General features: G+C 44.1%; 1 protein-coding gene across 1 annotated transcript in view; it reads left to right on the forward strand.

Annotated features, from left to right (window-relative positions):
* Positions 1-20,125, forward strand: part of ARHGEF28 (Rho guanine nucleotide exchange factor 28) — a 312,308-nt gene that overhangs the window by 254,220 nt on the left and 37,963 nt on the right. The window contains 7 exon segments of the mRNA XM_043591949.1: positions 2,248-2,502; positions 4,056-4,132; positions 8,382-8,560; positions 9,589-9,680; positions 10,808-10,990; positions 16,126-16,257; positions 19,410-19,510. Coding sequence (XP_043447884.1) covers positions 2,248-2,502; positions 4,056-4,132; positions 8,382-8,560; positions 9,589-9,680; positions 10,808-10,990; positions 16,126-16,257; positions 19,410-19,510 — 1,019 coding nt within the window.

Consider the following 20,125-nt stretch of genomic DNA (forward strand, 5'->3'; position numbering starts at 1 on the left):
GGAATTATGTAAACTTGCATTGCCATTGAATATACTTGGTTTAGCAGGTCATTAGTTGGGCATGTTTGTTAAATGAGCCTCGTTTTCCTCCACTACCAAGTGAGACTTATAATCCTTAGGAAATTGTTATGATGGTTAAATGAGATGGTTGCATAAAATGCCCAGTGCAGAGCCTGGTGTAAACAGAGTGGAAGCTGTTTTTATTACCTTAGTTATGATTGATGGACTTGTTGCTGATAAAAACCGTAATGAGATCTTAAGTACCCTGTCTAAAAATGTGAACGTCTAACATCCTTTTGGGGCAGGGGGAGGGAAGCAGTCTTGGCGAGTAGGAAAGCATGAGTTAGTGTTTCCTTTTTTTTCGGCCACGTTAAGGACTAAGTTCAGGCTGGAATGGGGGCAGCTATTCCTTGATCCCATTTTTACCACTCCGCGTAATTTAACGTAAAGGGAAATACAAGAACAGTGTGAAGAGAAAAGCCTCATAAATGTTGTTCTCAGCAAAAATAATGAAAACACACCTGAGGCTTTCCATTGGTATGATGTTCGTATAAAGTGTAAAGTTGTAATACGGTGTGTCAGACACTAAAACCTGTCAGATTGTGTTAGGTCAGCTATCGGTACTCCAAGAATCGCCCCGTGCCAAGTTCCTGGTAGAGTGATTAACAGTCATTACCTACTGTGTGTCAGAAATGATGAGTGTGACTTACGGCTTTTCAGGTATAGCCGTCAGAGTGACTGAATGGACACTGCTTCCTTAGGTCAGACCCCCCAGTGGTCCATCCTCTCTCTGGCTTCTGGGAACGTTGGTTCATGTGGCTCTATTATGGCTGTGCTTCTCACACTTCATTAGGCAGAGTCCTTTCCTGAATATCTTGTTTGCGTGCACACTCTGCCTCAGTTAGGTCTGAGGTGAAGCCCAAGGAATCATTCTGACAAGACTCCAAGAGAGGCCCGTGCTGCTTCACTTCATGTAGCCCGCCATTACAGGACAGGAATTTGTCCCTCCTGGTCGAATGACTGAGCCTTTTCTTGGCCTTACATGTTACCTTATAACTCAACTTTGCTTTTCTTTACTCACCTTTCATATTTATAAAATAGGTTCTTTAGAGAGAAGCATATTTTGAGGTGGAGGGGCTGCTTAGTGGTTGGTAATGTAGGAAAGAAGATACTTTCAGACAGTGAGAGAGAATCTTCCTTGTTGAAGAGCCCTGTCAGGATCTGTTGATTGGTTTTCTGGAAAAAAAACAAAAACAAAAACAAAAACACAAAAAACCCTTGGTGTATCTAGGACATTTAGAACCTGGAAACATTTAGAGTGTTTGAGGACTTATTCTCCTCTCATGTGACTGCTATTTCTGTGTGTTTATTTCTGTTCTTTCTAGGCTTTCGTGCTCTCAGCCAGTTTTCCTTCTCTCCTTCCAGCACCTTCTGACCTCCTGAAACTTTCAGTTCTACTGACCTCAATAAACATTAACCGGGTGTTCTTTGTCATCAAATAAGAAAATTGTTAAATCCAGTTTCATCTGGAGTCCTAGGATCCTGTTCCAGAAACTCCTCCAGAGTTTTTTCATAAGATAACTTAGAGATAAGAGCAGATGGCCAGTGTTTCAAAGAATAACAACTGGAATCGATGATTACTGTGGCTGACCTACTAACTTCGACCCACTAAGCACAGTGTTTTTATGCCATTTTTGTAGGTTGAAAGTGTTAAAATATATTTTATTAATACATGCATCTTGATGCTAATGCAGTTCTAAAATATAATATTGAATATTTTTTATGGAGGGGGAGGGATCCAGGAAGGCAAATGAGTCTGGGGCCTGTTCAAATCACCCTGCTGTTCAAATCACTCTGTCTTGAAAGGATTCTAATTTGGGCCTGCAGCCTGGTTAAATTGTAAGAGATTCGGTGAAGGGGTTATTTGATTACCTGTGTCTGGAAAGGTGGAAAGAAAGCCAAGGTTAGTATCTAACACATTCAGTGTTCTTGGGGAAGGTCGTAGCAGTCTCTAGAACTCAGACATCTTACAGTGTTTCAGGTTAAGCATATCTGATAAGTACATCGTTTAACAGTTCTTTTTGGGAGGAAGGGTACAGACTGATAATAAAGCATCTGAACTTAATCCAGTGTTTTCATCGTGTGATTTTTGCCACTTGTGTGATTTTAATTGCATTTAACACACAAAAAACTGTCTTCCTCAGCACAATGGCTAATTTTATAGTGTTGTTTCTTTTTCCCACGCAGAAAGAAGTGAAGAACATAAAGACTTGTGCAAAGCTCTGTGCTTAATTAAAGACATGATTGCCGCTGTGGATTTAAAAGTCAGCGAGTATGAGAAAAACCAAAAATGGCTTGAGATCTTGAATAAGATCGAAAACAAAACCTACACAAAGCTCAAAAATGGCCATGTGTTTAGGAAGCAAGCACTGATAAGTAAAGAAAGGACTCTGTTATATGATGGCCTTGTTTACTGGAAAACTGCCACAGGTCGTTTCAAAGGTATTGGGGCTCCAGCAGACCTGTTTTTCTTCTTTCACATATGTTACTCATGTAACAGGACAGGTTTTCAAAAGGAAAAGTGGTCCCGAGGTGGCAGATGCACACAGACCCCCTGGGATGTGGAAGGATCCCTGTGGGATCCGGTCGTCAACTTCACTAGGCAAATGCCACGAATCTTTGGGGGGCGTGTGCTGCCCCAGGCAAAAGCCTTCATAAATATTTTATGAATTTGCAGTTTGGAACGTTTGAATCAAAGGCACTGAGAATCCTGCTAATGGCTGGCATGGAAATAGTCGTCAGGCACATGCAGTGTGTTGAAAATGAGGCAGTATGTCTATACATTTAGTGTCTGTGCGCCAGGCCAGCCGGGGGCTGTCATGCCATCGAGGGGAAACATGAGCTCTGAATGTCATTCTTACTGAGTAAAAAGATGCAGAAATACCCATGCTGGCGGTGGTGCAAACTCTTCCTCAGTGCTTCTGTTTGCCATTTACTGGCATTAATCTGACCCTATTAATCTAGTTAGACTCTAAAACCACTTATTCAGATTCTGAAGGTCTGATTCTGTAGGTACCGTCTTGCCTGATGCAGGCTGGCTCCACCCTGATCGCATGTGATAGAATCGCCTTGGGAGCTTAAAAAAAATTACTGATGTTCGAGTCTTCTCCCAGAGATTCTGATTTTATCGGTCTGGGGATGAAGTCCAAGTGTAGGGGTGCTTAAATGCTCCCAGGTGAGTCTGCTGTGCAGCCAGGGTTAGGAACCACTGGTCTGTTATCCCTGTTTTTAGTATATCTTAGTAACTTGCTCAGGTAAGAAGTAAGAGGAAGAGGTTATTCAAAGGGTCTAGTTACTCAAAGGTAACCCTTGGGAGGATTATCAGGTTTTCATGGTGTTTGCATCTAACGACCGAGATGGGATTTTTTGGTCCACAATGTTGCAACCACACATTAACCACAATTTGAACATTAACCAAATGAAAACATTAACCAGTCTGTAGATCACGTTGCAGCAAGTCCTTTGCTCTTGGTCATTTCACTGAATCAGCAGTTGGATAACTCTGTTAGGATGTTGAGTAGGTTAGAGAAGATGAGTTCCCGTGAACAATTTGTGGAAATAGAAGATCACAAACTCGCTCAGGTCTAGATGGAGCAAGACAGCAGACTTGTACACCTAATTCAAGGCAGAAGCTCCAACAGTTATAGTTAAGCTTCTTTTTCTAAAGGTAACCACTTGCTCCATTCTATTAGAACTTTTGTTTATTGGATTTTTTTTTCCATCTGAATACTACAGTATTACATTTTGCTGGAGATTTAGCTCTACCTATAGTGATACAGACCTGCATGCATAAACACAGCTAATCTAAGTTGTCTGTAAACTTCATCTTTGGCTACCCTGATATGGGCATTTTTATATAAGTTCCATACTTAGACTAAATGTTAGTCTATTTTTAATAAGTTTATTTAAGTTTCAACCATGAAATAAGAGTATTTGATAAAGGCATTTGAACTGTGGTTAGCTTCATTAATACTAGTAATATCTTTCCTTTGAAGATATCCTGGCTCTCCTCCTAACTGATGTGCTGCTCTTTTTACAAGAAAAAGACCAGAAATACATCTTTGCAGCTGTTGTAAGTATATGGCCGTGTGATGCATATTTTAAACGGTTGATTCACTTATTAAACAAATGTAAAAGTATTCAAGTACTTTGGTGCTGGTTGGTGGACAGGCACTATCCTTAGCCCCTCAGGTGACCCTCTATCATCTGGCTATCTTGGCATTTCTTCCAGATCTTTCCCACCATGCCTCCCCAGCCACTCAAATATTAATGCTGGGAACGGTGGGTTTCTTCTGGACTCTTGTTCTGTTTCCATTGGTCGGTCCCTACTGTACCCGTTGCCATCCCAGTTCATAACTCTCATGTTGTTCCTCCTGCCAAACAAGAGAACACCATTGTGGTATCTAAACTTTAAAGAAGCTTCTTCATTGTTTCTACTATAATGACCACCGATTACTACGATTATTCAGACAACATTAATCTCTATTGTGTGTTATATTAATTTCATTGCTGGCACAGAGTTAGACTAAAAGTAAAACCAGTATTTTATAACATTTTTTATGCAGCCTCTTGTGGTCCGAATGACTCCCTTTAAGAAGAAAGATGTCCTCAATTAACTCTGTCAGCATTAAGGAGCATCAGATCCTGTTAAAGGAAAGAATCCAGATGCAGTACCGGTGTGGGCATTGTAATGGTGGCTCTCCAAAATGGTTCCTATTTATCACCCATTGACTAATAGGACATTTGGGTACCACTCGTAGATATCATCAGTTCTAACCGGTTTTAGCAAATTCAAGGCTTAGTGAAGTTTCTGTTAGGCCGTTCAGAGAAAACAAAGAAGCCTGCCTGCTCAGTCAGTGGTGGATTTGGGGGAGGAAGAGGCTGGTGGAGTGCCTCACCTACCCATCTGTGCTTGTCACCTTGGCCCAATAGCCTCCTTCCCCCTGTTTGGCACATTGCTCTCATCGGCACCCTGAGGCCAAGTTGTATAAAGGTCAGAGATTGTTTCACAAAGCTACTGCAGAAAATAGCAAGAGATCTTAAGCAAGTCCCCATGGCCCTGATGCATTTGGACTGTATATATTGCAGATTTCATGACAACCTACTGATTTGTGTAGCAACCTCTCTATGCTATTATTTGGGGTACTCTGAACAGAGAGAAAGTAAGTGGGAAGGTGAAACCATTTGGCTTGTCCTATGGGAGGTGAGGACCATGGTAGAAGAGAAAAATTCATTCTACACCTTTATAGAAACAAAAGTTGTTGAAAACTAAAGAGCTGAAACAGAAGCAGATCATAAGAGAACCCAACCCCGTGCATTGAAGGAAGGAAAGCAAATAAGGTCTTTGGTCGTATTTCCATTATTTAACGAAGGATATTAACAGTGTCCATACAGGCCAAATGACCTGCTGACAGGTCAAAGCTTAGATGCAGCATAAAGATAACCCTCTTCGTTTCTAGGACAACATAGCATATAGATTCAGATCAAGTTGTGATGCTCACCTGATAGTAGGACTTGAACTGTGGATTTGTCCCTCCTCTGCGACCTCTTGAAGAGTTAGCTGTGCCAGCTTTAGACTACATTTGCCATTAAGTGGGATGTTAGGAATAAACTCCACCAAATCCAGAATGAAGGCAGCCACACCTTCGCCCCTTTTGGTAGAAGGTGTTTGACTACAGACAACAGTAAGATGATACCGATGCTGTTTCACGGAGATGCTAGCCTGACACATAGTGACTTTCCTAAAGGTCAACCAAGCCCTTGTCAATGTCAGCATAAGAGAAGGCATTATGTGTAAGCGGTCAAGGGCACTGTGCTGTTACAACATATGCTTTTGAGTTGCATCATACACATTTAGTTGACATAGCCCTTGTGTCTTAAATATCTTCTGGCTAACACCTTGAGGGAATTGCTGTATTAGCTAAGGTTATACAAATGTCTGGATTTCCTAGTTCTCACCTTGGTATTGTAAGAAGCTAGCTTCCTGCTAATACCTGTGGGTGAGTTTCTCTGCTCTTTGTACTGCTAGAAAAACTTCTTTAGTAAATGCTTCACTTGCTACATGTTACAAAAGACATGATGAATTTGGAAATGGCCAGATGATAAGTAGCTGAAAATAGCAGAAGAATGGAGTAGTGTCCCTAGAAGAAATTTTGTTTTTAAAGAGGACTCAGCTGGAAATGGGAGTAGGGCCTAAATCTATGAAATGAATAGGAAAACATAAAGATGTTCGTTAAATCCTAGATGACTGAGGGGCGCCTGGGTGGCGCAGTCGGTTAAGCGTCCGACTTCAGCCAGGTCACGATCTCGCAGTCCGTGAGTTCGAGCCCCGCGTCGGGCTCTGGGCTGATGGCTCAGAGCCTGGAGCCTGTTTCCGATTCTGTGTCTCCCTCTCTCTCTGCCCCTCCCCCGTTCATGCTCTGTCTCTCTCTGTCCCAAAAATAAATAAACATTGGAAAAAAAAAATCCTAGATGACTGAGTACTGAGTCTAGGAGGATCTCTTGAATATTAAAGAAGGTAATTTCAAAATGAGCAATTAAAAATACAAAGTGAGCATGGTAATGTGCAACTTCAAAATAGGCAGCAACGTTAAGATCTTGTTACCACAGTGGGATTTCGAAGGGAATTACTTGTGGAATCAGACACTTCATGGAATCACACATGGAGGGGGGTGTGATACCAGGGCTAAAGGTAGCAGCTCCTTTTCCTCTTCCTTTGTGGCAGAGGCGGTCAGCCTGCCTGCGGGGATTGGCAGGCAACACCCAGGTGTAAACTGAGAGGGGGCTTGGGATCAAGGATCCCATAGCGAGTGGTGGAGACTGTAGTGAACTGGTGAGAACATGACCTGTGTCACAGAGGTGTTTAAATGAATCCATGAGCCCAGGATTGCCAGTCTGCTTTTTCCAAGAACCCACAAATCTGCAGGTTTAAAACATGGGGAATACCTCAGATTTTAAAAGTTGGCGACTATTTAAAATGTGGTTTTAAAATGCTGAGGCACAAACAGAACATTTCTGCAGGCTGGGTTAGGAATTGGCATCACCTATTTTTAACATCTCTCTCTAAGGCAGACCTGTTACTTCCATTCCTAGAGATTTAATTTGAATTCTCAATCATCTCTAGTGTTCATGTGTGATTAATACAAATAATGATGCTTCCTGGTCTGATGGGTCATTCAGTTAATGGTACCTTCTACCTGCTTACCTATTTTTCATTTTAAAATTACCTGACCTTACCACCTCCCCTCCTTATGCAATGCTAACCAATTGGTTCAGATAATTTCATTCTTGCTAATGTCTTCTGCTATTGAAACCTACTCTGCCTTTTATTTAAAAAAAAATTTTTTTTTTCACGTTTATTTACTTTTGAGATAGAGAGACAGAGCATGAATGGGGGAGGGTCAGAGAGAGGGAGACACAGAATCTGAAACAGGCTCCAGGCTCTGAGCTGTCAGCCCAGAACCCAACTCGGGGCTTGAACTCACAGACCGGGAGATCATGACCTGAGCTGAAGTCGGCCGCTTAACCGACTGAGCCACCCAGGCGCCCCCTTACTCTGCCTTTTATATGCAGAGGCCATTTACCTTGAAAGCTGAGGAACCTAACCCCGTGCATTGAAGGAAGGAAAGCAAATAAGGTCTTTGGTCGTATTTCCATTATTTAACGAAGGATATTCACAGTGTTCAGGCGCTCTCCCTAATTAGAGAGGGCAGTATTCAAATAGGCGTATAAGTGTGAATCGGACTCGTTCCTGCCTGCCAGTGGCTCCCATAGTTGGTGGGAGGAAGAGACATTGGCAGGGCAAACTACAGAAGTTGAGTTGGTATGCTCTGTACTTCGACAGCAGAAGACCCTGCTTATGCTCAGGGAGTCTGAGGTCGGGCTTCCTTCTTCCCACTGTCACTTTCAAGGACCACCCTAAATACTGCTAAATCCAGTGGACTCTTAGGTGGTCCACCCTCTCCCATCTTCTTGTGATATTTGATAAGCTATTTTCTATCCCACGCCCTTCTAGAAAAATCCCTCAACCCCTGACTGTGGCATTTTGATAGTCTTAGCGCTCGGATCGTTCTGCATTTTAAAAGGGTGTCCTCTGACGCCACCCGTTCTTACGGACAAACATTCCCCTTTAGCCTTTTCTTCCCATCCTCTCTTCAGCACACCCTTGCCATTGGAGATCTGAGCAGCTTCCACAGAGTTTCTGAAAGGTCGAAGTGAACTCATTTGCCTAACACTCGTGCTTTCTTCTGCTCATGTGTTTGGTGAGACCCTTAGTTTTGGTGGGTTGCTGTTTCACCTGTACCTCTTCCTATCTCATGTAGGATCAGAAGCCATCCGTTATTTCCCTTCAGAAGCTTATTGCTAGAGAAGTTGCTAATGAGGAAAGAGGAATGTTTCTAATCAGTGCTTCATCTGCCGGTCCTGAGATGTATGAAATTCATACCAACTCCAAGGAGGAACGGAATAACTGGATGAGACGCATCCAACAGGCAGTAGAAAGGTAAACTTTCCTTGTGTCCATACGCCAGGGGAGGGACTCGTCCACTTGGGGAAAGTATTCTAACCATGTTTCCTCTGCATGAACACTTTGCCTCAGCCGGAATGGTCTGCTCCCTGCCCCCGCCCCCGCCTGTGATAGCCCCTCATCTGCAGCTTTGTTCTCTGCGCCTCCCTGCATGTAAAGCCCTACCTCCCCTCCGCCTGTGTGAATCCTGCTCATCTCTGGTGCAGCTCATGGCTTCCCTCCTTCATGAAGACCTCCAGTTCCAGTGGTCTCTTCCTTACCCGGAATTCTTTAACACCTGCTCTCTACAGCATATACTTGGTGCCTGTCATATATTGCCTTGTAGCAGCTACCTTTTTCGTGTATATATGTGTATTAGATTGGAAGCTCCTCGAGGGCAGGGGCCATGCTTTTTGTTTTTGTGTGTGCCTAATTCTGAAGAATCATTCAATAAACATTTTTAGATTGGTCGATCTAAGTGTTCAAAGTCAATTTCCTTGTCATTACTAGTGTTTTTATAAACTGGAGGGGGTGAGGATGATCATCCTTAATGGTGATTTGATTAATCTGTTTTGAGTGATGTTTTATAAAATTCCTCCACCTCCACTGCACCATACTCAAGCTGGCACCCTACCTCTGTCCCCTCCAACTCCCTCTACTCTGTCCCATTGCGAAGTACCCAAATGTAGTAGAAAGCAAAACTTACTATTTTAGTCGGACCTATTGCTAGTGTTGATAGTGCGGGGCGTAGAGGTGTGAGCACATGAGTGCATTTGTGTATGTGTGTTTGTTGGAATATTCGAGTCATCCTGTACTGCTGACTTGGAGAGCTATGTCGTACGTGCTAGGTCTTTTATATACGCAAGAAAACCAAGTATCTCAGCTAGAGGGCACGAAGAATTCTCTTTATGCTGAATTTTTCTTCTCTGAATAATGCTACCTTCAAGTCCCCATGTCTTAATAATGAACCGAAAGATACTTGAATTTGGTTTTCAGTGGTCTGTCTTGACTATTGTCTTTTAAAGTTGCCCAGAAGAAGAAGGGGGAAGGACAAGTGAATCTGATGAGGAGAGGCGGAAAGCTGAAGCAAGAGTGGCCAGAATTCAGCAATGTCAAGGTACTGTACACACATCTCTGACTCCCTGGCCGTGGTGTTCTCCTTGGGTGTTGGGCAAGGCCAGGTGTCACGAATGGGGGTTATGATTAAAGCATGAATTCCATGAACCTGAGGCCCACCTATCACTTGTGAGAACAAAAAGATGGGTTTCAGGAGTGTTCAAATAAGTGGACCGTCTCCCTCCTTCCTCCTTAGTGATTTAAAATTCTATAACAAATTTTCAGAAATAATTATCCATGTAACATGTACGAAACAGTAACTGTGGGCAAGGCAGTTTTGGTACAGATGTGCCCTGGGGTCATCGTCTGGTGCTGTAATTTTAGGTCCCAGCGCTGGAAGGTCACACTTGTGTGACTCTGGGCAAGGAACCCATTAACTCTGGTCATCAGTTACCACGTCTTTGAATTGAGGAAATTAGATTAGCTCAGTGATTCCCATCTCTGGCTAGACATCGGAACTACTCTGGGAGTTCTGTAAAAATTCTGATGCCTGGGCCCTACCCTCACCCGTTTCCCTTGGGCTCTATGGGAGGTGGTTGTGGATGGATTTTAAATTCTGCCCAGGTGGTACCGAGGCAGACTGAGAACCCCTGGATTAGATGCTGACAGAGGTCCCTTTAAACCGTAAGAATCACGTGATACATTGACACCAGAGGAAAATGGTACATGCCAAGATTATCAAAGACATTGGATGTTGAGAAACCAAAACCTAAACCAGTAGGTGTGGTCTTAAGCAAGACTGACTGAAGCCTGAGTAGCTTTGCATTGTTTTCCCTTGCGGGTATCGGTCATCATGGACACTGCCACCCCACCTCGATTTTCATTCCTCAGCTTAGTGTTTAGTCTTAGTGGAAAACAAGCTGAACAAAGAATAGTTTTGCCAATCTTTCTGGAATTAGAGGCAGGGGAAAGGAACACGCATCCAAGCGTAATAAATGTACGGGAAAGGCCATGGAAGCTACAGTCACTAAGTGGAAGCATTAGGGTTTGAACCCGGTTGTGTCCCGCTCAACAACTTGTACTTGACCTGTGAGACCATACTGATGAGCAACATCGTGTTCTTCTAGCTTGGACTTTCATACAGTTGTTGTATTCCTCTGCTAACCTGTGCTAAATGCCATTTTGTAGAAATCCTCAGTAACCAAGACCAACAAATTTGCACATATTTGGAGGAGAAGCTGCATATCTATGCTGAGCTCGGAGAATTGAGTGGACTTGAGGATGTCCATCTAGAGCCCCACCTCCTCATTAAGCCTGACCCAGGAGAGCCTCCCCAGGCATCCTCATTAGTGGCAGCGGCACTGAAAGAAGGTAAGCTGCTTCCAAAACTATTTGCTTTGACAGGGTCAGAAAATGTTCCAGTACCTTCCGGGTGTGCCCAGCGCTGTGGTCTTGGTGCTGAGCACATAGAGCAATGAGACAGAGGCTCAACTGTGCTACAATTCATATTCCAGAAATAGCGAAGTAAAAGAAAATACACGTGTCGGGTCGTGTCAAGTACTATGAAGGAAAAAAAGCGCCCCTCAGTAGATGAATGGATAAAGAAGACACACACATATACACAATAGAATAAACAGGATAAAGAAGACACATATATGTGCATACATATACAGAATAGAATTTTAGCCGTAAAAAGGAATGAGATCTGGCCACTTGCAGCAGCGTGGATGGACGGAAGGGTGTAATGCTTAGTGAAGTTAAGTCAGAGAAAAACAAATACCATGTGATTTCACGCCTATGTGGAATTTAGGAAACAAACGAACAACGACAAAAAAAAAAAACCAGACAGACTCTTTTTAAAAAAAATTTTTTTTTTAATGTTTATTTTATTTTTGGGACAGAGAGAGACAGAGCATGAACGGGGGAGGGGCAGAGAGAGAGGGAGACACAGAATCGGAAGCAGGCTCCAGGCTCTGAGCCATCAGCCCAGAGCCTGACGCGGGGCTCGAACTCACGGACCGCGAGATCGTGACCTGAGCTGAAGCCGGACGCTCAACCGACTGAGCCACCCAGGCGCCCCAAGACAGACTCTTAAATACAGAGGACAAACTGGTGGTTGTCAGAAGGGAGATGGGTGGGGAGTGGGGGAAGTAGGCGAGGGGGGATTAAGAACACACTTCCAGTGCTTAGCAGTGAGTAATGTATAGAATTGTTGAATCACTCTGCTGTAAACCTGAAACTAATGTGATGTGGTGTGTTAATGATACTTCAATAAAAAACGAGGCAGTCTTGTTTGAGAAACAGTGGAGGACAATTGCTTCAAGGTAGATTGTCATAAAGTCTGAACCCTATTTTTTTTTTTTAAAAAGATGAACAGGAGAGGGAGTAGAGAGATCGAGTGGGGAGGTTCTCTTTGCGTTAAAGTGACCAAGAAAGGCCTCTTTGGTAAGGTGATATGTAAGCAGACATAAGGGAAGTGAAAAAGCCAAGTAGACATCTGGGGAAAGAATGTTGCAGACACAGAACAGAGGATGCAAAGGTTCCAAGGCAGGTGAGTGCCAAGCCTGAGGAATGGCCAGGAGGACTGTGCAGGTAGAGTGAAGGGAGGGGTGGTGAGTGGCCGATGAGTCAGAGCCAACTAGCGCTCAGATTACAGGAACCAGATGGAGGTCAGTAAGGAGTTTGGATTTCATTCTGAGGGGCATGGGAAGCATTAGAGGGTTTGAGTAGCGCATTGACTTGATGTGTGTTTTAAATTTTTTTTTTTCAACGTTTATTTATTTTGGGGACAGAGAGAGACAGAGCATGAACGGGGGAGGGGCAGAGAGAGAGGGAGACACAGAATCGGAAACAGGCTCCAGGCTCCGAGCCATCAGCCCAGAGCCCGACGCGGGACTCGAACTCAGGGACCGCGAGATCGTGACCTGGCTGAAGTCGGACGCTCAACCGACTGCGCCACCCAGGCGCCCCAGACTTGATGTGTGTTTTAAAAGGAGCCCCCCGGAGGGTTCCTGGGTGGCTCAGTCAGTTAAGCGACCGACTTTGGCCCAGGTCATAATCTCATGCTTCATGAGCTTGAGCCCTGCATCGGGCTCTGCGCTGAGAGTGTGAAGTCTTCTTTGGATCTTCTGTCTCCCTGTCTCTCAAAAATAAACAAACATTAAAAAAAAAAAAAAGTCTAGGAGCACCTGGGTGGCTCATTCGGTTGCGCGTCCGACTTCGGCTCATGTCATGATCTCACAGTTTGTGAGTTCGAGCCCCAGCATCGGGCTCTGTGCTGACCGCTCAGAGCCTGGAGCCTGTTTCAGATTCTGTGTCTCCCTCTGTCTCTGTGACCCTCCCCCACTCGCGCTCTATCTCTGCCTCAAAAATAAAGAAACCTAATTTAAAAAAATTTTTTTTAAATGTCTAGGATATAACTGGGGGTTTGACCGAGGTAGGGTGGGGGATGAGATCACTGGGGCAATGAGAAAGTCAAGGAGACATGAGGCCAAGGTATTGGAAGGTCTGTGTTCATAAAACTGAAATTCCTGAGAGTTCTGACAAGAGTGGCATTGGGGAAAGGGAGAGAACTTGCACCAGGTGCTACATTGTTCAAGGAGTCTGTAGATGAGTGACAACAAGGAGGGGTAGTGAGTGGTATAATCGGATGCCATGAAACTAAAGGAAACAAGGGGCCTGGGGGTGAGGGATAGTAGTTTGGAGGTGACAGGGACAGTGGGTTTGAGAGAGAAAACAAGATGAATAACTGCAAAAGAGATCCTATGCCCCACAAAGTCTAAACTATTTAAAATGTGCTGCTTGGCAGAAAAAGCTTGCCAAACCCTGGCTCACGTCTCAGAATATTATCTCTGGAGGAGAATTTAGAAATCAGGGCATTCTACCATCTTTATTTGATGAGGAAACCGACGTCGTGAGACGGGCATAGAGGTTGTCTGAAGAGGGGTCCACTGATGGGTTCATTCATCCATTCATTCATTCATTCAGCCTCGACCCTGTGCTTTGTTGTTGGTGCTGATGGAAGTAATCCTTTCATAGCTTCTGGTTCGGTACAGGCTCCCAGTTACGGAATGATGAAACCACGGGGATAAAAGGTAGAGCCTAGGGAATCTAATCAGTGGTATTGCGTGGTGACAGATGACAGCTACACTTGCGGTGAGCGCAGCATAATGTAGAGAATTGTGGACTAGCTCTGGTGCACACCTGAAACTAATACAACATTGTCAACCACACTTCAATAAAAAAAAAAAAAAAAAAAGAGGGCGATAAAAACTTCTAGTGGGGGGAAGACAGGCAGTACCTAAGGAAACAAAGTGATTTCAGAAAGTCCCAAGAAAATAAGATTGGGGTGAGGTGAAGGCTCTGTGTTAGAGAAGCCAGGGAAGACCTCTTTGAGGGGATGATTTTTTTGACATGAGAACGGAAAGGTGAGAAGAAGCCAGCTGTCTGGAGATACGGGGGAGAACCACTCCTGGGCAAGGACCGAGTGGGTGCAATGCCCTCGTGTGTGGAGTGAGCGTGGCATGTTCAAGGGTAGAAGGAAGGGAGGGCGGCAGCACTCAGGGAAGTAGATGAGGTGAGGTTGCCTGGGTGAGCAGAGATAGATGTTTATAGGCTCTGGTTAAAGAAATATCTTATTCCACGCTTGATGGGAAGTTACTGGTGGCTTTTAATCATGGGTGTGGCACGATCACACGTCTCGAGAAGATTGCTGGCTGCCGGCAGGGGAGCAGAGTGAGGGAGACCCGTTTGCCAGAGATGGTTGGGAGGCAGTTAGAGGAGCTGATGGGGGTTGTTGGGACTGTTGACAGTGGAAGTAGAGGGAAGTGGATCAATGCAAGATATATTTTAGAAATAAAGCTACAAGTACTTTCGAGTGACCCTCTCATCCTTGATAATGTCTTTATTGGGTAAGTCACCCCCTCTCAATTTTTAGCTGGTGGCTTTCACCTCTTCTGCCATCAGAACTGTGAACGATGCCTGCTGTTAGGTCCCTCTGCCTTAATTCATCTGGCCCTCTGTGTTGTGTAGGCGCTCGGGAATAGGAGGGGACCCAGCTGCTCAAGAGAACACCAAACAGTTGAGGTACGGGCTGACCCACCCTGAGTCGCTGTTCATCAGTACTCCGAGATCTAGCAGGAATTCTTTTAATTAATTGATCAATTAATTTAGAGACAGAGTGAGTGGGGGAGGGGCAGAGACAAAGGGAGAGAGAGAATCCCAAGCAGGTTCCCACACGGTCAGCAAGAACACCCAGTGTGGGGCTCGAACTCATGAACCGTGAAATCATGACCTGAGCCGAAACCAAGAGTCAGATGCTTAATGGACTGAGCCGCCCAGGAACCCCTAGCAGGAATTCTTAATCAGGGTGAGGTCTTTATCTCTGGGGGGAAAATAAAAAACAGTTCAGTAATGCACCTCGAATGGTCTCCCTAGGTGGTTGCTTTACTGGATGGCTTTTCTTCTCTTTCTCCTCTTTTGTCTCTATCGCTTGAATCCCGTTCATCCTTCAAGATTCTACTCAGTTGTCATTTCCTTTAGTAACTTCTTCCTAATTCCAGTGGCTAATGCAACTGTTTTGCTCCTTAGCATTCCTGGAGCATTTTATGGTACTCTAATAAACTGGATGATAGAACTCAGCACTGATCACATGCTACCTTGTATATAGTTACTTGCAAGTGTCTGTTTCCTCTTTCCGTCTCATTCTCTCCTAATTAGTTAATCACATGCCCAGGAGCCCCTAGAACAGCCGTAGGTGCTCAGTGAGCATTTGCTAAATTCCAACACTGGACACAATGTTTTAGACATATTTATAGGGCCTTTAAAACTGTACCATTCACATGCTAGTTGAAAGCATTTAGCATAAATAAAAACCTCACTTTCTTGGTGTAGTGTTTCCCAGTCTTACCAGATCCTAAGAGCAGCCTTTTGTGCTTGTTTAAAATGCAAATTCTTTGTCTTTTCCCTTGGAGAATCTGATCTAGTAGGTCTAGGTAAATTTTGGAAATCTGCATTTTTTAAGGTACAGTTGGGGAAATTCTGTTTTGAAGAAGAGCTAGTCTCCCTGAATGGTAGGTTTTAAAACATTTATGCCTGAAATCATATTTAAATTAATTGAATTACAGAAAGTTTTTCAGCATACTTAGTGTAACCGAAAGTTAAATTTGAGACTTTTTTATATAGCACATCTTTTTATTAATTCTCTATCATAAAATGATGCTAAAAGTATTGGTATAGGTCGCCTTTTGGCAAACTTTTTTCTGTAATGAGCCAGATAGTAAATACTTGAGGCTTTGCAGGCCACATACGGTTTCTGGGACACATTCTTTTTTGTGCATGTGTGTGCGTGTATTGTGTATTTTAACAACTCTTTAAAATATAAAGACCATTTTTAGCTCCTGGGCCGTATAAAAATAGACACAGGCCAAATAGAGTTTGCCAACCCTTGGTCTAGATTAAACTACGTGTATTTGGTTTTTAAATTTTGTCTTCCTTCTCCTTTTTAGCCGAGAGCCTGCAGGTTGCAGTGAAGGCCTCACAGACGGGCGACGCATGCCAGTCATCCGAGGAAGGTTGCGGAGAATCTGCCTTGACAGATACGCTGGGGCCCCCTGACGTGCCAGGATCTTCTACAGCTTGTAAGTGAAAGTACAGGCCTTTGCCGTGAGCCTGAACACAATCTCTGGAGCATAGAGTGGTCCTAGGAAATGAAGGCAACGACTCTGTCCCTATTTGGAGGAGACTTGATGCATTTTTTTAAATCCGAGAAAACCTGAGAATAAATATGCTAGCCTGATTTATTTACGATAACGGCACTGGCATTCCCAGGACAAGGATTTCGAGAATAGTTGGTGGGTTCTCCTGCTCTCATACCCAGGCAAGCTTTGTACCTTCCCCAAACCTGACCCTGCTTCATTTTTGATTTGACTTACTGAGTACTATTTGGAATATGGTTTTGAAAGAACTTTTAAACTTTCGGTTGTTTGGAAATGGGTCTCTGCAGTTCACGAGAGAACAAACCCTTGAACTTAACCTCCTGTAGGCGTCCTCACCTGAGAAGCCATACGCCAGGAAGCTAGGCTGCAACACCTTCCCCGCAGACACAGGGTTTGGTGATGTGGTGAAAGGCAGAAGTGCCAAAAATTCTTGATCGGCGTCATCATACGCTTTGGTTCAGATCAGAATTCGTTTATAAAAAGCCCTGTGGCATATATTTTATATATATTTTTTTCAACGTTTATTTATTTTTGGGACAGAGAGAGACAGAGCATGAACGGGGGAGGGGCAGAGAGAGAGGGAGACACAGAATCGGAAACAGGCTCCAGGCTCCGAGCCATCAGCCCAGAGCCCGACGCGGGGCTCGAACCCCCGGACCGCGAGATCGTGACCTGGCTGAAGTCGGACGCTCAACCGACTGCGCCACCCAGGCGCCCCAATTTTAAATACAGAAAGACAGCATGTAGAGAATTAGGTGATTTCTCAGAACCCCATGATGTTCTATACGGAAGCTGAATATTTACTTCCCTACAGCTTTCTGAGAGAAGAGCATAGAGGGTTTATTTTTCCTTGTATTTGGGTGATAAAAACCTTCCTTCCACCAGGCCTTATTATGCACAAGATAAAACGTCTTTAGTAGCTAGAGATGAGAGAGGATTAAATTGTCCTTGAATTTCTTTATCAACATCCCTTGGTTGATCAAGATACATGGTCGCAGTACGGTTTTAGAATTCTGTCCATTTTTGAAATCACTAATAATTATCTTGCTCCCTCAAATTTCGCTTTATCCCATCCTGCATTTCTAGTTTCAGAAAGTGCACATATGTTTTTCATTTTGACACAACCCCGATTCATCAAGGGAGTTGTACTGCCCTGGGTGATTTCCTTTTAAAAGAAAAAAACTCATTATGCCATTGAGAGAGTTCCGTCTAAAAATACACGAGGGCTCTGCTGCTCTCAGCCTCCCCCCAGGGGCAGCCAGAGAGGAGAGGCTCCCCGTGGCTCCTGCAGCTGCTCAGGGGCACATGGCCGCACCTTCCCTCCCTGTTCTCCCGTCTGTACCTGTATCTCCCAGGATTTGGGAGAGTGCCCGGGGACACCCATGACATCTGTCAAAACCATTAGACTATTTGCCCTGATACCAGGATCGATGTAGGCAGGGGCAGGTTGATAGGGTCCTGTACCCCCAAAGACCTAGTCATTTGTGGGCCGGGTTGGAGGATGGTGCTATAAGACTTAGATTCTCTTTATAAGGTTGGCCAGGGCAAATACTGTTTTTAATGAGGGTCTGTAACTGACTGGGTCAGTTCTTTGTTTCACTGGGAGGACTGGGTCCTTGTAAGTCAGGCCCATGCCAATCTGAGGTCATCCACCAAGCTGGGCCTTCAATTTTTAGTTCTCGATATACCTAATAAGGTGGGTCACTATAACCTACTCCTGAAAAAGTTCTGGAGACCTGAAATTGAATAAGAAACAGAGGCACCTGATAATTTGGCTCACCATGGGGTTCTTTGCCCATTGCTGGTTCTCATTTGTATGGGGTGGTGGGGAGGGAGAGTGTGAGAAGGGCTAATTCTTTGGTAACGTCTTGGGTGTCTCTCTAAGAAGTAAGGATAATACCAAGTAGTGGAACCATTTTTTGAGTGGTAGAGAATTTCTGTAGAATGTCCCTTCACTATAAGTGAAAAGCATTGACTGACTTGGGCAAAATGAAGTTAATTTTTAGCTGATTTAATTTGAAGCAGTTTCAGCTTAAACACAAAATTCTTTGTAATAGAAGTAAGTGGCCTTTGGGGTCCTGGGGATTTGCATTTAGAAAAGGCGAAAAAAGCATTTCCTCCATCAGAAAGAAAGTTTCAAGATGGCATTGTGTGATAAACAGTGTCCCAAAGTGAATATTTCACCAGGGCCCTGACTGGACATGTTTCTAATGAAATGGTGTGTGTGAAATTGCTTTGGAAAGTCTAGTTTAAATCAGTGTAAGGTGAGCACAGTCTTAAGTTTCAACTGAGTTCACATGGGTAAAGAAATCAAATTGTACCAGCAGAGATCTAATGGATGGAGTGAAATGCGTGTTTGGTACTTAAAAATATTTCTGGTCTAGAAATATTTCTGCGTTTCATAGGTTAAATACACCGTATTTACAACTGTTATGAATCTAGATTCTCAACAAGTGTTATGAGAAAAAAACACTTGGAAATTGTTTTTCAAGGGTTGTTTGGAGATAGGGACAGCTTCCTTTTTGTAGGACTATGAGCTCATAAAGTATTCACCATCTTCACGCTGCTCAGAAAGATATTTCACTCCCGTTGTTGGATTACTCCTTCTAAGCCTTCTTTACGGTCTGCTGTTCTTACACGGGCCGCAGAGGAGCCTTTCACCGAGCTGTCTCCTTCGACCTGGGTCTGCCAGCCCTTGCTTTTTGTTCTCCAGTGCCTGTTTTCAATTTCCTTGTCCCCAGCAGCTTTAGCCGAGTAAGTGAAAGTGAGATGTAGCATATACCCCTCTCGGTATCACCAGCCTCACGTGAGCACCTGTCTGCAAAAAAGAAAAATTAAAAGATGGGTGATAATTGCTGCCGTTTGTCAGTTTGGTATCTAATAGCATGTAAGCTCCCCGAGGGCAGGGACACTGTGCTTTGCATTGTTTCAGCACCTTGTATGAGAGTATGTGATACGTGGGATTTTGTGTTCCTTATTTTGAAGTCCGTGTCAGCTGCGTGCAAAAGAACCCGGTGCGCTGGCTGCTGTTTGATGATGTCCTTTTTGTTTCTGTCTCAATGGTGTGCTTCCAGCACTAGTCACAGAAAGGACAGGAGGAAGAGGCTGTTGGGATGTGGATCCTGGGACCCAGGGTGTGGGAACCGACCTGGCGGTCTCTGATGCAGGGGAGAAGGTATTGTGAACTGATTTGTTAGTAAATGGCACCAGTTACTTTGTGTAATAAAATAACCACAGGTCCTGGTCTGTCCGTGGCAGTGAGTGGTATGAAAGCATTCTTCTGCATTGTTCTCGATTGCGGTACTCCTATTTAAGCCTTCTCACTTAAATCCTCTTAAAATGTTCTCACTCTTCCTATTCATGTAGGTGTAAACAGAGAAATGATTGGAAAGTTATTAAACGGTTTTAAAACTCGATTGTTTGTGTGTCTGCGCACTCTTACTTCTGGTCTCCCTTCTGCTCTCCGCCCTGCAAACCTCTGCCTTTTCACCTGCTACACTTAGCAACTCTTGGCTGAGAGGTGCCCCTGGCATCTGTCGGGGTCTCTAGGCAACCAAGGGACACTAAAGGGGCAGAAAGAATTTTGACTTGAAATACTGTTGCTGCTTGCACGTTCTTTTATCTTCCTCTCATTTCAGGTTGTTTTCCTGTCTCCGCCCACACTGTCACCTACTTTTTTCGGGGGGGGGGGACTTCTAATCAACCTCACCATTTTTTTTTTTTGCTCGGGGCAAACTGGTTCTAAACTCCTCTCCTTTTTGGACACAGTTTACATGTAGTATATACCACT

Source organism: Prionailurus bengalensis, chromosome A1 (assembly GCF_016509475.1).
Source record: "Prionailurus bengalensis isolate Pbe53 chromosome A1, Fcat_Pben_1.1_paternal_pri, whole genome shotgun sequence".
Lineage (NCBI taxonomy): Eukaryota > Metazoa > Chordata > Mammalia > Carnivora > Felidae > Prionailurus > Prionailurus bengalensis.